Source organism: Vanacampus margaritifer, chromosome 1 (genome assembly GCF_051991255.1).
Source record: "Vanacampus margaritifer isolate UIUO_Vmar chromosome 1, RoL_Vmar_1.0, whole genome shotgun sequence".
NCBI lineage: Eukaryota > Metazoa > Chordata > Actinopteri > Syngnathiformes > Syngnathidae > Vanacampus > Vanacampus margaritifer.
Genome location: NC_135432.1, coordinates 50,006,239 through 50,022,142, shown reverse-complemented (window position 1 = coordinate 50,022,142; position 15,904 = coordinate 50,006,239). Strand labels below are relative to the sequence as shown.

At 39.1% G+C, this 15,904-nt stretch overlaps 1 protein-coding gene across 11 annotated transcripts in view; it reads right to left on the bottom strand.

Moving 5' to 3' along the window:
- Positions 1-15,904, bottom strand: part of ralgapa1 (Ral GTPase activating protein catalytic subunit alpha 1) — an 85,835-nt gene that overhangs the window by 54,138 nt on the left and 15,793 nt on the right. For 6 of the 11 annotated variants that reach the window (XR_013295196.1, XM_077574170.1, XM_077574333.1 and 3 more), the window contains exons 14-27: positions 15,588-15,711; positions 15,293-15,439; positions 15,075-15,165; positions 13,918-14,082; positions 11,560-11,706; positions 6,587-8,404; positions 3,232-3,356; positions 2,861-3,095; positions 2,018-2,185; positions 1,715-1,885; positions 1,411-1,604; positions 1,236-1,334; positions 880-1,035; positions 614-742 (exon numbers count right to left, since the gene is read on the bottom strand). Coding sequence is in view for 10 of the 11 variants with exons in the window: in XM_077574170.1 (XP_077430296.1) it covers positions 614-742; positions 880-1,035; positions 1,236-1,334; positions 1,411-1,604; positions 1,715-1,885; positions 2,018-2,185; positions 2,861-3,095; positions 3,232-3,356; positions 6,587-8,404; positions 11,560-11,706; positions 13,918-14,082; positions 15,075-15,165; positions 15,293-15,439; positions 15,588-15,711 (3,769 nt within the window). In the remaining variant the exon portion in view is untranslated. The remainder of the gene's footprint in view (positions 1-613; positions 743-879; positions 1,036-1,235; positions 1,335-1,410; positions 1,605-1,714; positions 1,886-2,017; positions 2,186-2,860; positions 3,096-3,231; positions 3,357-6,586; positions 8,405-11,559; positions 11,707-13,917; positions 14,083-15,074; positions 15,166-15,292; positions 15,440-15,587; positions 15,712-15,904) is intronic. The other 5 variants (XM_077574692.1, XM_077574949.1, XM_077574779.1 and 2 more) reach the window with 3 other exon arrangements.

Here is a 15,904-nt window from a genome sequence, read left to right as displayed (position 1 = left end):
GCGCAAGCACAGACTTTGTTGCGTCATGACTGTTTTGATTTTGGATTCCCCACCGTCTTCCTCGCCGCCTCGTTTTCTGATTAGCTGCACGTCACTGTCAACCGGCTGCATACTCGTTCGTCCTTGGGGCACACCACACATGGTGCGATATCGGGACAAAACAATCCAACATGTTCGATATTCCCGATTTAAGATCTGAGCGGCCCGGACGACCTTTCCGAGCTGTCGAGATCGGTCCTAATAAACCACACACAGCATGATTATTTGTTAAGATTATCATTGGGATATCGGCGCGCCGGGATATTACGGGGCTAAAAACGGACAGATTCTGCTGCCGTGTGAACCCGGCTTTAGCAAGTCAGTGTTCCATCACTGGTGAGCTATTCTTTGAACAGTTACTCGTACACACTGGCACCTACACAGTAAGGCTTATGTGTATGTCATTAAGGTAATGGACAGTATTAGAGGTTATTGAAGAATATTTTTTTGTTTTACTACCTCTACTTTGCGGAAAGAACGTATCACCAGCGAAAAGTGAGGGAACACTGTACTGCAATGTACAACACTAGCTTGTCAAACTGCATTGTGTATAAGTGAGTTTTAGTTTTATTACATTCAATGATGAGCAAGAGGTGACTCTAGAAGCTGCGATGATAAAGTCAAGAATCAACATGGTGGCTCCAGGTAGACCAATACTGAAGAACCTGGGACTGCAGTGCTTGATGATGGTGTTCACAATGTCCTAAATTGAGAAAAATAAATCTCACACATATACTGTAGATAGCTGTAGTCACAGCAAATTTGCACAGTTTTAGATGTTGCTGCTTTTACTTTCAAAATGTTAATGTCAAACAGTGCCAATTAAAATGTTTGAGGTACCTGGTCTTGGTGCATCAGTCCTTGGTGCATGATGTTGTAGAAGTGAGTCAGAAAGTCTGTGTTTGGGGACACATCTTGCCGTCTCTTTATAATCCTGCAGATCAGCTTATAGGCGTGAAGTTTTCCCTGTTTGTAACGCTCAGTCAGCATGGTGGCCTGGGTGAAAACCCACAGATGTGTGTAAATTAAATGTGTATAAATTGTGAACAGGCATGAGCTTATGAGTACTTGCAAACGCACACAAGCAGATTACGATATACTGTATAACGTCTATTTCTTGATTGGTTAAATTTAATAAACTCTTAAGAGATTTACAACTGGTTATTGATATTAAGGGTCTTCTTAGTCCTACTTACCTTAAATAGCCATGGAGTGAGGATTCGAAGAGGTGGGATCAGAACAGGAGGTGGGGGAGATGACTGGTTGTCATGAGAAATGCCCAAATTATCTCTGATCTGAAAATAATAAAGAATTGACTTAGGAGTAGAGCCATTTCAAGGCATCATATGACTTTAATGTCTCTTTCCACACCTTGGCAAGGTTTTGCCACAGTTCACACAGGTAGTCAAACACTTGAGCATGGATTTCCGGGTCTTTGATGCTATTAACATCTCCCAAGATACCCAGCATTCTCCGCCACATTACTGTCGCAACATCTGCATGCCAGCCAGTGAGGGAGCCACCTGCCATTACGCTACAGTCCTCACCAGGGAACTCAGTGGTTTCTACAATTGATCAATAAGCCAATCAATCGTCAATAACACTTCTATTTGGCAAAACTAAATGAAGAAAAACAATTTACTGTATTTCCTAAACAGTGTATTAGTATTATTACCAAGATCATCAGGAGTCTGCAGCACTGAGTTGTGGAGTTTTTGATCAAGCTGCAAGTGTGTGTGTGAGTGAGAGTGTGTGCGAATAATGTGCTCTGCTGTCAGTGTAGCTGGGGAAGGCGTCTGGGAACGGGAGCCTCCCAGAGAATGCATGGGCGATGCACTCTCAGAACCTTGACATAAAAAAACACAATATTTAGATGCAATGATGTGAAACTGTGCTTTAAAGAATGATGTAAAATAATAGCACAGTTACGATCTAAACACATATATATTAAAGGAATCGCCATCATTTAAATACAAACCAGTGACAGTGACTGTGTGGCTAAGGCTACTGGTCTCAGAGTCAATATGAAGTGTAGTCAAACTTGCTACGTCATGCTCATCACAGGCAACACCACCTCCCAGGCTGTCCTGGTCCAATGAGCTTCCTCGGTCTCCACCACCACAGGGTTCCGAATTAAATGCAAAATCTATACAAAAGGAAAGAGGAATATATACATGAGCATTCTAGTATTCAAAATAAAAAATAGTTGACGTTAGGTAATGTCCCCACGACAGCAAGTCAGGAGCACAGAGAGCTACTTTGCACCTTAAAAAAGTAGACTTAACTATTAATATGCCAAAAATATGGTATGTTTTTGTTTATACATATTAAAATAACAACAAGAAGAGTGTTGAAAGAATCAACAGCACTATCAATTTGAAACCCAAAAAGGAAATGCCTGGGATGTATTTTCATTCAAAATAAGGAGTTTAGCAGAAAAGTGGCACAACTACTGGATAATGCTTGTAATGTGACCTCTAAAAACTAAGGTGTATATATGACTTTAAACTTATGTTTAGCATGTGATTTATGAACAAGCTAAAATATGAATTCAAACATGAGCTTGACCTGTCAATGATTCAACACTCATTCAGAAAGTGAGCACCCTTGAGGATCACAGAAGATTGAAGGCTGGAGGTCTACTTTTTGTAGTATTTACATAATTAAATTCCCCATTAACATTGAAAAATATATAACACCACCATTTTCATTATGGCCAAACAAGTATATACATTTTGAAGCTTCAATTTTGAGCTTAACTGTAAGATGCTTTATAACTGCCAATTCCTTGAAATAATGACAAAAAATTAATTTCACTCACTATCAAACTTGCATGTGGGATATTGAAAAGCATTAAATGAGTCAGATTGGCTGTCAGAACTGACAACATCTGAGCCACTGGCACTGGCAGGAGACGTCCACTCTGAAGGAACCCCGGGATCATCAATTGGTCTGAGGTCATCTGAGGGTCGAGATCCAGGACTCTGGCCAGCCTCTAGTAGCTCCGGCAGATCCTGTGGAACTTCAAGACTACCTGGGCTGCTGCCACGGCGCTCCTATACATAGAGAGAAAATAGTCATGAGAACTAAAGCAGATAAACACCCATGGGGAAACACAGGTGTTTTAAGAGGCACTAAACCTGGAATATAAACAAAAATGTGATATTTATGTATGCACTTGAGGGTACTGACCACTGTTCCTTTCGCTCTAAGTCTTTCCTGGATGAACTCATCCATGAGATCAGAGAAATTAGGATTGCTGTTTCCAACATCAGTGGAGACTGGACGTGCCTTCTGCAGCACCTCCTCTTTGTTGACTAAAAACAAAGAGAGAGAGAGAATTTTAATTAAAACAAGGAGGCATGATTATCTGGCACACATACTGTTCAGTTAACATTAACACTGTGTACACAATGACTAAGATGTGGCTACTATTGACTTTCACAGTAATAAAAGCACCGTAACATATCTGGTGTGTTGTGGAGGGAAAATAATGATATTGTTACATTGACATTACACTTAAAAAAATATGCAGAAAGCAAACTAGCATATCAGCACAACCCTAATGTATATGTACGGGAAGCCCTTGAGTAAGTGAATGACCAATTGTTAAAAATTAAAAAAAAACAGCAAGCAAACCCACCAGAGAAGCAATGCAGTTAATACACACCACCATGCACAGGAGCGAGATTACTTTATGACGCTACCCCAAAAATAAATAAATTAACGGCAGCAGAACTGTATAAATTTGGTTTTAGCAGATGCAATGATAGATACACAGTTTAGTTTATGATAGCAAAACAATCCATTAAGCATGGTAATATGAAAATACTGACTACATTATATTCAACCCATTAACCCACCGTTTTCATTCGTACAAGACTTAAGACAGCAGATAATAACAAACACGGGAGGAGCCACATTTGATGTTTAAAACAGACAGATAGTCCACAAACTGTGTATTCAGGATTTAGTTAATTAAAAAAAAAAGAAGAAGGGATGATTGATTTAAACAGTAACATTTTTTTAAGTAAAATTAACAATCATGTAATTTAACATTGTATTTATTTTATTAAACAATTGTACAAGTATAATTCAATTAACCATAAAATGAAAACTGGTTATGAGGGAAAAACGAAAACATCCTAGTTAAATAATTTTGGGAGGCAGCCAAATCAATGTGCCAAAAAATTCAGGACCCCTGAAATTGTAAATGCTCTGTTGGGTGCATGTGGCCCACGGACCCTACTTTGGCCACCCCTGAACTACCAAGTCCTTTAAGCACAAGACATAATCTGCTACATAAACAGGAGATCAGGTCACTTAATGAATTCAGAATCTCACTACGTGGGAGGAAATTAAATTAGCCAGCAAACAAACTTAACATTAATATTAACTTGACTTCCTGATGCTTTCATTGGTTATAAATGTGTACATTTATTCAAATGTCCTCACTTTTAGCACCTTGATATTGACTGTATGCTATTAGCAATAACAAGGCATTGTAGTAAAAACAATAATACTGCCAGCCATTCACTGCTGTCTACAGCGGTTCCAAAAACTTCTTTCAGCAGACAAGGCCCAGATCATGTGCTAAACCAAACAGAACATGTGAGGTTCATAAACTCTTCTTCTCCAACAAGAGGAGTTGAGGAGCCTTGCACTGGGAACTCAAATCAAGTACAACAAATCACAGTCACCTCGGACTGGCACACGCTGAATACGAGAAGTGAGCACCTTTCCAATGTGGCCCCCCAACAATTTCACAGAATGTACCAGCGAATTTAGCAGTGATTTTCAAATAGTAGTAATCTGATGTCTATAAGATTTATCAGATAATCTCACCGTTATTATTGCTAGGGGAAGTATGGGTACTAAGGCTAAAAAAAATTATTAAAAAAAAGAGTAAAGAATACAAAGTTTCTAAAAGTCAAAGCATCAGGAGAAACTGGGAGTTTAGTAGCATGCTAAAGGATAAATCCACTATGGAGTTCTTTAGACGATTTCCCAATCCTGCATAGACACCATATGGACATAACTGTTGATACATTTATCAGAAAGTGAGAGTAATGAGTTGGCATATGGCTAGTGTCTCAGCTCTCTTTCGGAAAGATTTTTTTTTTTGGAAAGATTTATGAAAGCCATTCATCAAGGCCAATTGTTAGGTCACTGTTTATTGATGCTGTGTTCATCACAAAGTGTTACAGGAGATTGCAGTATGGGCTCTTCCACACCAAAGTCATCCAAGCTTGCCTTCATGAGTAGAATTAGTAGTATTTCTCAACAGTTTTTGCCCCTATAGTGTATATGTTACCCATAGCCTTTTAATAGTTGCCAACTAAATTTATGTATGGAGTCATGCAAATGTTTAGTGCAATTATGGTTTTACAGTTAGAGCAGGCGCCTTAAGAATTCATAGAGCCATCAGAAGCCACAGAATCAAACAAACTCAAAGGCCAAACAAACAGACATAGGAATAACCATAATATATATGTTGATTATATCTATGTATGACATCTTTCATTAAGCAAAAAATAAAAATAAAAAATGGAACTCACTGCGGCATCATGCACATGAGAAACCGAACAAATGGATAAATAAATGCCTGGACAATACTTGGCACAAATTAGCAAAGAAACTATACAAAACTATATTAAAAGTTAATCTGTTTGAGTCACTACACTTTAAGAATAAATCCATGAAACCTATTTAGCAGTTGTCCTCACACTTCTAATAAATAAAAATTTGCAGCTGATTCAAATGTACAGTTAACCATGCACCTGTTTTATGAAATAAAATACAGTGCAGCACAATTTTTATATACGTAAACTATATAAAAGAGATTTTGAGAAGATTATTGGATACATGTACAGTACTTGTGTGCCACAAATTAGGAGGATGGTCTTAATCACCAAGATTTATGCTGCATTCTAGTGGTTTAGGAGGGAACTACAAAAATATAGTTGCTTAGTTATTATTATTAAAGCAGGTATCATTTTAACTGCAAAAAAAAGGTTATTTTGCACCAAAATATATTGTAAACACAATGCAAAAATTAAAAGACTTATAAGTGGAGTTGTATGCTTAAAAAAAAGAAGAAAAAAAAAAGAGTGGACTATTGTTTTCTTCTGTGGAGTTGAGGCAGTCCCGGAAGGAGGTGAAGTAGGAACAAAAGAGGACACATGCAATTTTATGGCGAGCGGGGGAGGACAACGGGGGAAGAAAGGACATCAAAATCCCACAACCCTGAGAAAGAGGACAGCAAGAGGAGAAGAGGGCCTCTCAGATAGGGGAAAGTTATGGGAGGAGGAGGGGTCTTCAGTAGGTGGCAGGCTGGAGGAGGGGCTCATGTTCAAGAGGAAACACTGTCAGTCCAGCAGCAAGGTAATGAGTTTCAGCCCCAAAAAAAAGTCATTCCATCATAACAAACCAGTTAAACAGCCACAAAGGAAAAAATGGTTGTTGATGTTTGTGTTTAGTGAGTATTTGTCTTTTCCTCTGGTGGTGTTGTGCCTGATGTGAGCACTTTGTCCACTGCGATCCTCACCTGGCGTGGTAGACTTTCGTCCAAAGTAGCCCAGGACATGGGAGTAGAGGTCTCTTAGTGAAGCATCACCCATTGCAGCCCGCCCTTGCCGCTGTGGCGACGAACCTTGGGACGACCCCTGACCTCGGGGACGGGGCTTGGTGGACAAAGCATGAACCACGGTCTTATACACACCACCAAGAAGAGCCCCTTGGTGGTGTCGGGAGACAGAGCTGCCAGGCTCCTGGGAGCGAGAGCGGGAAGCCCGAGAACGCAAGGCAGACCGTCCCAATCGGCCTCGCACACCTGATGGCGCACCAGAACTGCTCGTTAAGACCTCAAAGTGGGTCTCATGCATCGGATTGGATCCCACACATGATTCTGGATGCTGTTTGTCCTTGTCCCCTGCTGCAGTGCCAGTCCTGTTTTCCAGGTCTCCAACAACTGATGTACCTTGAGCCCTAATGACATCTGGCAGTCTCTCATGGCCCCCTCCTTTGTGACCAATAGCAGCCACAGAGCCAAACTTACCTGCACTGCCTGCTCCCTGCTTCCCCCCTGTTCCTGTACCAGGTCCTGGCCTCTCACCAGCCGAGTGGCTATGAGTGTGAAAGTGACTAAGCCGACGCAACCTGGCTTTCCAGTGGGCTTCTTTATTCTCAAGGGGGTTGTGGAACTGGACTGACTCAGTGGAAGGTCTGAAACTAACATGGACACCACCGGAGTGATGCTTTTTAGTGTTGCGGGTCATCTTGGGCTTGGCTGAGTCTGACATTTGAGGTGTTTGAATTGCTTCACTGGTAGATTCTGCTGTGTTAGGGTCTGATCGAGTTAAACAGGGCTTTTTGCTTGTGGCTGTGTCTTTATCATCATTTTTGTCTCCTCCCATTTCCCTCCAATAATCACCTTTTCCTTCCCAATCTGCTCCTTGGGTTGTGTTTCCTCCACCTACTTCCCCTTTGTTTTTCTCATCATGGTGTCCTTCTAAGCTCTCTTTCACACCAAGCGATGGCCACTGACACTGCATTTCAAGACACTCGTAGATGCTACGCTGTTCTGCCTCATTCTCCTCTGTTGAGTCAACACTGCTGTGTCGAACTGAATTACTTACCTGCCTATCTTCCTTAGAAATCTGTCTGTCAACCACCTTTTGTGGCTCTCGTATGAATGTTTCCCCGATAGTATCAGTTTTCACTGGTACACAAGTTCGAATATCACTTTCTGATGCAAGACTTGCTGCTAATCTAGCTGCCTCATTTCTCTCAGATGCTTTGTGAGTAAAATAATCCCTAATTGAGGAGAACAAATCATCCTCATTTGGTAAAGTGCCAACTTCATTCTCCTCGACATCATTCTCCTTATCTGAACAAAATGTAAAGGCAGAATCCCAGTCGCTTACCCAATCAGAACCTGAACCTCGGCTTTGACAGCCAATGTGGCCATACTCACTTGCATCATTTAGTCCCTCTGAGGTTGAGGAAACAACACCATTGGGGAGTGAAAAAGGGGTAGGAGAGGAGGAGTGGAAAGGATGTGGGAGTGGTTGAGCTGCATAGCTATTGGTTGCAACTAAGGTAGTATCAGTGGCATGACAGGGATTTGGAATGGTACTGGGATCCCCCTGTGGGTCTTCACCTTTAACCCGTTCGGCGATAAAAGGCTCCATGATGTCAGAGGCACTGCTGCTCCTTGCAAGCGATGAAGGGGCTGGGTTATCCGGCTCACAAGCTCCTCCCTGGAAGACTTCCGAACAGGAGGTCGGAGGGGTCTCATCGCTCTGGGATGAGTGGCGCATCCGAGATGGGCGGGATGTCAGCGTAATTGGCGGGTCCTCCAGGTCTGGTAAATGGGCAGATAATGTCATATTAGTGTGAATTAGTACTACTATATATTCACCAAAAAAAACATACAAAAGAGAAAAGTGCACGTCAAAAAACATGATGAGTTTGACACTATATCCAGTGTTGCCCCTTTTTATCCATGTAGTTGTCATTTTGATTTTGCTAATTCTAAGTTGCGTTCTGGGGAAATTTTAACAAAAAAAAATATACATAGGTAGATAAGACTACTGTAAGACTAGAAAACATTCAATGTAGTTGCCGTTCAAAGTTCATTCAATAACGGCTATATACAGAGCTGGCCATTTCCATTAATTGTCACGTCCCATCAATGATGACGCCCACCTTTTGGCGAGAGAACAATGACGCGAATCTTTAAAAAAAATTCATGGACTGACACCGACTGAAGCACTTTTATGTCTATCGATCAGGGTGAGTACAGACGGTCCCTCTCATTTTGCTTTGTGTCATAAAGCATTCGGCAAATATGCGGAAGCACTTGGCAAAAGGTGGGCATTGTCATCGAAGGGAATTGACGATTAACGAAATTGCCCAGCTCTGGTTATATGCATCTATTTGGTAGTACCAACCGAATTAGCAGCGACTGCTATTACTACTACTACTACTACTACCATTATTATTATTATTATTATTATTATATAATGTTTTTTAAAGAACTACTGGAAGTATTTTAAAGCTGCCATACATGGTTATAAGGAAGAAGGAAAAAAAAAAGGGGAGGGGGTCCTGTAGCGTCCCCAGAGATGGCCTATATCTCTGTACCAATGGCTACAAAAATTGTTAGGCATGTTAAGTGCCCAGCGATGTACAAAAAGTCACTAATAGCCATATCCTAAAATGTACATGAAGTGAGATATGAATATTTACATGTACAATTTTGGCCCATTTTTTAATCCAGCATAAATTAATGACAATAATTTATTATAGCAGGGATAAAATTCATACATTTGATTCATCTTCCCCTCCTACTTGTTTAAAGTGTCGAAAAAGCGATTCTCTTAATCATTCCTTTTGGTACTGTGGAAAAATACATGAAACCTGGATTGATATTCAGGGTTGGATTTCTATTGTCTGTAAAAAGAGATTTTTGCTTACGGTACTTCAAAATGTGAAAACAATTTAATATCCAGTGGGATGGCAACTTTCATTTTCTTCATTAGTTTATAAGAAGTTATTGTTACAACATTGGGAAAATACAGACCCTCCAGGAATAAGTAAATTGAAATATTTAATTAAATATTGAGAGAACTATATCAGCGGACAATAATAAACAAAAAACGTTTGATATTGTTTGGAAGCAAATATTTGAGGCCCTGTAATTAACCCTATACTATTAGCATTATTGAGTTAAATTAGTGTATTAAAATATATTATTTACTTACCATTTCTATAAATTATTGTCTTCTTTTTTTGGTCTTCTGAATGTTTTTTTTTTCTTTCTCTTGTATGTTGAAATTAGCATCAGGAATATATTGTGTTTGTGCTTATATGTGTGAGAGTGGAGTAGGATATGTGTACGTGTATATATCTGTAGGTTATGGGAATATGTTTATTTCTAACAAGTACTGTATGTTTTGAGTTTTTTGGTCATGTCTGTGATGTGTTTTTTTGTGTGTTGACAGAATTACATTTGTTTTATTTACATAGACCTTGGTTTAACTTGTCTGGCAGATCGTTTTTTTGGTTTGTTTTTATGGTTTGTTTTTATGGTTTGGTTTCTCGGGGATTGTTGGTTTATATTCGTGGAGTTTGGTTTTTGTGTTGTGATGAATTGTATTTCTCTTGGCTAGATAATCTTTGGTAAAGACTGTTGGTCAGATTTGTTGTCTTTTTTGTGTGTCTTTTGTATTTTTTTTAAATAAAAAAAATGAAAACAATTTAAAAACAAAACAAAAACTATTTTAGCCCATTTTTACACATTTACGGGATCATAGAGCCAAAGGCCTACAAAAAAAGTCTTTAATAGCCATATGCTAAACCTAAAAGGAAGTCTGCCATTGTGAATAGAATTTGGCACCATTTTGGCCTTCTATAGAGGTCATATTTTAGAGAACTCCTTGAGAATTTATCTTATCATCTTCACCTTGTGGATGTTTCATCTAAAAAGATGTTAAAGACAAAAACCTTTAATTTCATCACGCTTTGCTGTTGTGGCAATGCGATTTGCAATAAATAAATAATCATACTGTTTTTAAGGGACTAAACTTGAGGTGAAAATTCACAAGACACACACATCATTTATATTTTAGAGGGTTATTGTGAAATTCCTTCAATAGCTCAGTGCCCCTACATTTTTTTTAGATTTATTGATTTATTGTTTTTACAAAGCAACCCTGGGTCAAGGCTCTCGAACTCGCGGCCGAGGGGCCATTGCAGGATGATGTGTTGTAGCCCCTACTTGACATCAAAGTTTGATACTAGTGAAGCCCCAATGGTCTTTGCCATGTCATTATTCTGGGCGTATTGTGTGTTGTTGTTGTTATCGTTGGCTACCATAGCTCAGGCTCAACAGCTTTTGGCGAAACACAATTTGAAAATGACACCAAGAGGAAGGAAAAGATATCCTGTCTCCCAGTTCTAATCATGTCTTTCAAAACCTGCCACAAAGAGAAATGTTGGTGATGAGATAGTTTCAAGAAAAACAGGAGATTGATTATTTTATTTCAAGCACAGGGGCACCCCGACATGTCTTGAATACACAGGGAAAGTTGCAATGCTCAAGAAGTCAACATTGCTGGACTCAACAAGACATGCTGAGGAGTATGCAAAGTACCAGGGTTACCAATCTTATTCATGTTCTAAAGAACAATTTTCTGAACTGTTAATATTGACAATGATTGAGAATACATAAAGACAAAATGAATGTCAGAACATGCATCCGTGTGAGCAGGCAGGTAAGTGAAAAATGTATACTACCACTTAAAGAACTGTCTTAAAGCCCTCAAACAGCCCACAAACAAAAGGGTGAAAGAGTTAAGTCATCCACGATGGACTAGTAGCAGTCAGTCCATTTCTTTACTAATGCAGAAGGGACAAACTGATATACACAAGCATACATTTGTTTGACAGATGTGTGATGACTCCAGGCACACAGCAGGCAGAAAGCAGGCAGAAGGAAGTGCAAAGAGAGTGTACCTGCCAGCTGGTCGGCAAGGGGGGGTAGTAAAGGGTGGTGGTGGTGGAGGAGGACAGGTAGAGGCGGAGCCAGAGCAGGAGCACTCTTGGCACTGCGGATAAAGGCTGAGGACAGCAGAGAGTCCCCTGTAGAACAGCTTCGCAGGGCTGAAGAGGTAGGAGGAACACGCAGAAGAGATACAAAAGAAGGGGGAGAGGGTAAGGAATGTAGGGAAAGAAATAAGGCAGTGGAAGTGTTGTGGGAGTTGAGGTAAGATGAAGTGGATGTACAGAACATGTACGTACACCATGTGTTTGGGAAAATAAATAGAAAAGAAAAAAAGGGGGAAAGTGAGGTGAAGAGAAAGGAAAGGTGACGGAGGAGTGAGTTGTAGCAAAAATGGTAGGTGACAGCTAGTATCTCCTCTGAGAAGCCCAGTACAGTCATCTTAAAAAGAATCCAACACACTGAACATGCAGTCACAATCACACCAAATAAAAAGTGTCCTGCAAGAAGGTGTTAGCACATCTCTCATTGGAAATCTCAGCAGGGCTGCTTCTCTCAAGACAAAATGGCCCAACAATTATCTTTTCATAAATGAACATGATACCTTTGAAGTTTTAAATCTCTAGCCACCCTTACAACAAGAACACAGTCCACAGCAACATACTATAATTAGTCCTACATCTATTATTTCCCTTAACATCAATAACATCTTAACAGTATTAATATTAACATTTTCCAAGTAACTTTTTTTTAACATACTGAATTCCACATTAAAAACACCCTGTATTTTGCAACACGATAAAAAGTGCATTGTATGCAGCATATACTGTAGTATTATTTCAAGTTAGGCAATCTGTGGCATTATTAATAAATTGTCAAAATCAAGCAAGAGCAGCTGGCAGCGAGCGAGTCACTTGGGGCCCACACTCAATGTGATCCAAGGGTGTTTGTTGGTGGATGCTATGTGAATCTAAACCCAAAAAGTAATTTTGGAATGGAATCTTTTTTATGCAATACTTGTTTAGTTGTCTGTACTTTTTTTTTTAATGCCAAAATGTATTTTCAATGCCAAAACTTGCATCCAGCAAGGTGTGTGTGAGCCATGTGCAAGAAATTGGTTGGCTGGACAGGGTGACGTTGCCCGGTAATGCCTGGGGATGCATGCCAGGCCATTCTGGCGGATCTCCCCAGCTGTGGTGCCCATTGGATTCAACTGCTAGCCTGCAGGCACCAGTCGGGACCACCAGAAAAGGCTCCGGAGATTTACAATGAGGATCCAGTGCTTTCACATGCACCATTGTACTCGCCCTCTCCCACCTCTCGCAAACAAATGAAAAATGCTTAACCATAAGAAACGGATCTTAGTTTAGGTAAGTATAAATTAATGGAGGGGGGCTGCTGAATTTGCGGATAAATTGCTTATAAATTTTACTTATTTTATTTTTTTAATTTTACATTACTCTACAATGTCAATCTCAACCCCCACATTACAGGTTCAGAGAAGTGATAATAAAATATGTTTAGACAATCATTTTTTTTTCTGGCAAACTACTTCAATGGACTACTTACGAGTAAGTCAAGGCTGGATCCAAGCTGACATATGGTGAGAGGCCGGGTACATCTTCACTAATACCAGTTAATCACACTGCTATCAAATACATTTTAGTTTTAGTTGAACAAAAATACTGCTTTTAAGGTTGACTTGTGATAGGAAACAAAAAAAGTAACATATCACTCCCAAAACTATAATTCTGTACCAGTTAAAAGTATTGCATTTTTTTCTACAAGGCCAGTATGACTATTGAAGTCGGGTCTATTGTTTTAACGAATTAATCACTGTCCCCTTAAAATGTGAACTCATGAGGAAAGTTACAGAATGACTTGTTTAAGACCCAAAAGGTCCCAAAATGCTGTCATAATTCAGTATTCTTCATTTCAATCAAAAAGCCACAGCTGAATGATTTGATTAAAACAATTTCATTGAACAGGAGGAACAACAGCAAAAAAATTGTTTGTTTTTTTTTAAATCAAAGATTTCTGTCAGAGAGGAAATAACAAGGACTGACTTTAAGTCAAAAGAAAGGAGTGATCCATTTGGCTGTTAAACTCAGTTGCCATGGGAACTCCATAGCTATTCCTTACTGCCTACAAAGAAAATGATTGGCTCAACTTTTGTGAATGGCCCATTTGTGAATGTTTTTTGATTATTGAGTAACTCTCTTTAAAAGGCTAAGCTGCTTAGTAAAGCGAGTCAGCGCATGAATGAGAAAGAGTGAGTCATGTTGCAATTTCAGAAATGCAACTGCAATGAATGTGACCACCCCTAAAGTTTAGGATAAGGAGAACGTTCATCCACCAGGTGAGACACTCACCTACAGTCTTTTGGCGGACAATACTCCGGGCCTTTTCGATGCCTGGAGATCCAGCCGTTGTGGCACTGCGTTGTCTCATGGCAGCTGCTTGACCTGGTTGGTCTCTGCTCCAACCTTTAGAGAAGGAACGATCCACTATCTGCCGCTGGCCTTCTGAACCTATACCTGAAGTATTGTGAGAATACTATAAGTACATAATATGTAATACATCTTTAGGAGAATATAGTTAGGTTAACAGTAAAATAAATTAATGTGCAGCAAAATGAACTTAGGTATTGTTATATTTTTTTAACTAATTTCACAGTTGTATACATAGGGATTAAATATATCAAATTGTTTATAATACTGTATATGAACCATAAAAGTTCAAAGACAGTTTTTCAATAAGGTCAGCCCTAATGTCACCTTTATTAAACTGACATTGCCTTTAACTGGATATAACCTAATCAAATTTTAAGAATACTCTTTGTTGACAAAACACAATTTTTTTAGGTGTTCCAAAAGAAAACTAGTTAACAAGTTTACACACAAATCGATCTCTGTGATCCTCAAAGGACTATTAATCTAAAACCATGTATTGAACACTACTGTGTTCCTCCGCCTGTTCGCATTTTGCTACTCGTAAATTCAACTGTTTGCAGATTTTTTGTGTAAGTGAGGGACCCTAATTTTCTGTTCTTTCAGAAACACCAAAGCCTGGCTAATAGTAAAGCAATATTTTAGTGACATCTTGTGGCCTTGTCAATTACTTGCGCATTTTCATTATTCACAGCAGAGATCCCGAGCTTTCAGGGGCGAGTACTGTAAAATAAAATGTAAAATCACACAATGCAACACATACATATCACTAGCATTTACCGTATTTTGGCTACACTTAAAATGTCATATCCATACTCACATAAATAATAATTGAGTTTTTATGCTTTTTTTTATTAAAATGCAATAAATATATATAAATGTCACATTTTTGTCAAGTTTTGTGAAATAGTTGGCACCTAAAATTTGATGAAAATTACTGAAAAACTGAGGACATTTCCCCTGAACTGCAGTTGCACTAAAATAAAACATCTGCCATTTTTCAAATGTTAGTTCGTTTGTGTGTTTGTTTGTGTGTCTTTTTTTTGTAAACAGAAATAATGGGCTTTTCAGAGACTAACCTTTTCCTTTGTGTTTCTTCTGTTTTTGCTCACTGAGTTTGTCCAGGGGTAGTTCATTCAAATCAACACTGTACAGGTTCCTGGCCAACACCTAAGCAACAACAATAGGTAGGCTTGAAGTATAGATCCAGTGTGAGAATAATGATATAATATGTGTAGCATATTGTGTCGAATGATTGATGTAAGGAACATTAGTTTTTGTTTGTTTGTTTTTTTACCTTTGTGAGAGTCTCCATCGTGAGGGACCATTCAGTTACCAGCTCCTCCCAGCAGGTAAGAGAAGAGAGGACAGAGAGGAGGTCATCCCATAGCTCTCTGCTGATGTAGACATTTAAATTCCCCTTAATCCAGGCTACAATCAATGTCTGTAAAGAGAGAGTAATGAAATATAATAAGATCATCTTAGAAAAAGAATGTAAATTAAAAGCATTCTGTTTTGGTGTTTTCTATTTTTTTATGACAGCCCCACTCGGTCCCCCTCTCTGGTCTCCAGCATGTGCTATGTATCGGTACCTGAAAGATAGGGCCAGCCAGTCTTCCTGACAGTGTGTTGTTCTTCTTGCCCTGGGGCATAATGGACGGAGGCCTCTTCATCACAGACTCTGTTACTCTCAGTAGAACAAGTAAGACCTGCTCCCTACAAATAGAAGTTAATCCACCCATCCATTAATAATAAATCTAAATATTTTTAAACAGAGTAGCAAGTAGAAGTGATAGATAAAATTTAATTTCCGAGCCATGTATTTTTACACATGGTGAATGATTGAATGAATATTAAATATTACAAGATTATGATTACAAGTAGCTTGATTTTTTTTATTATTTGATAT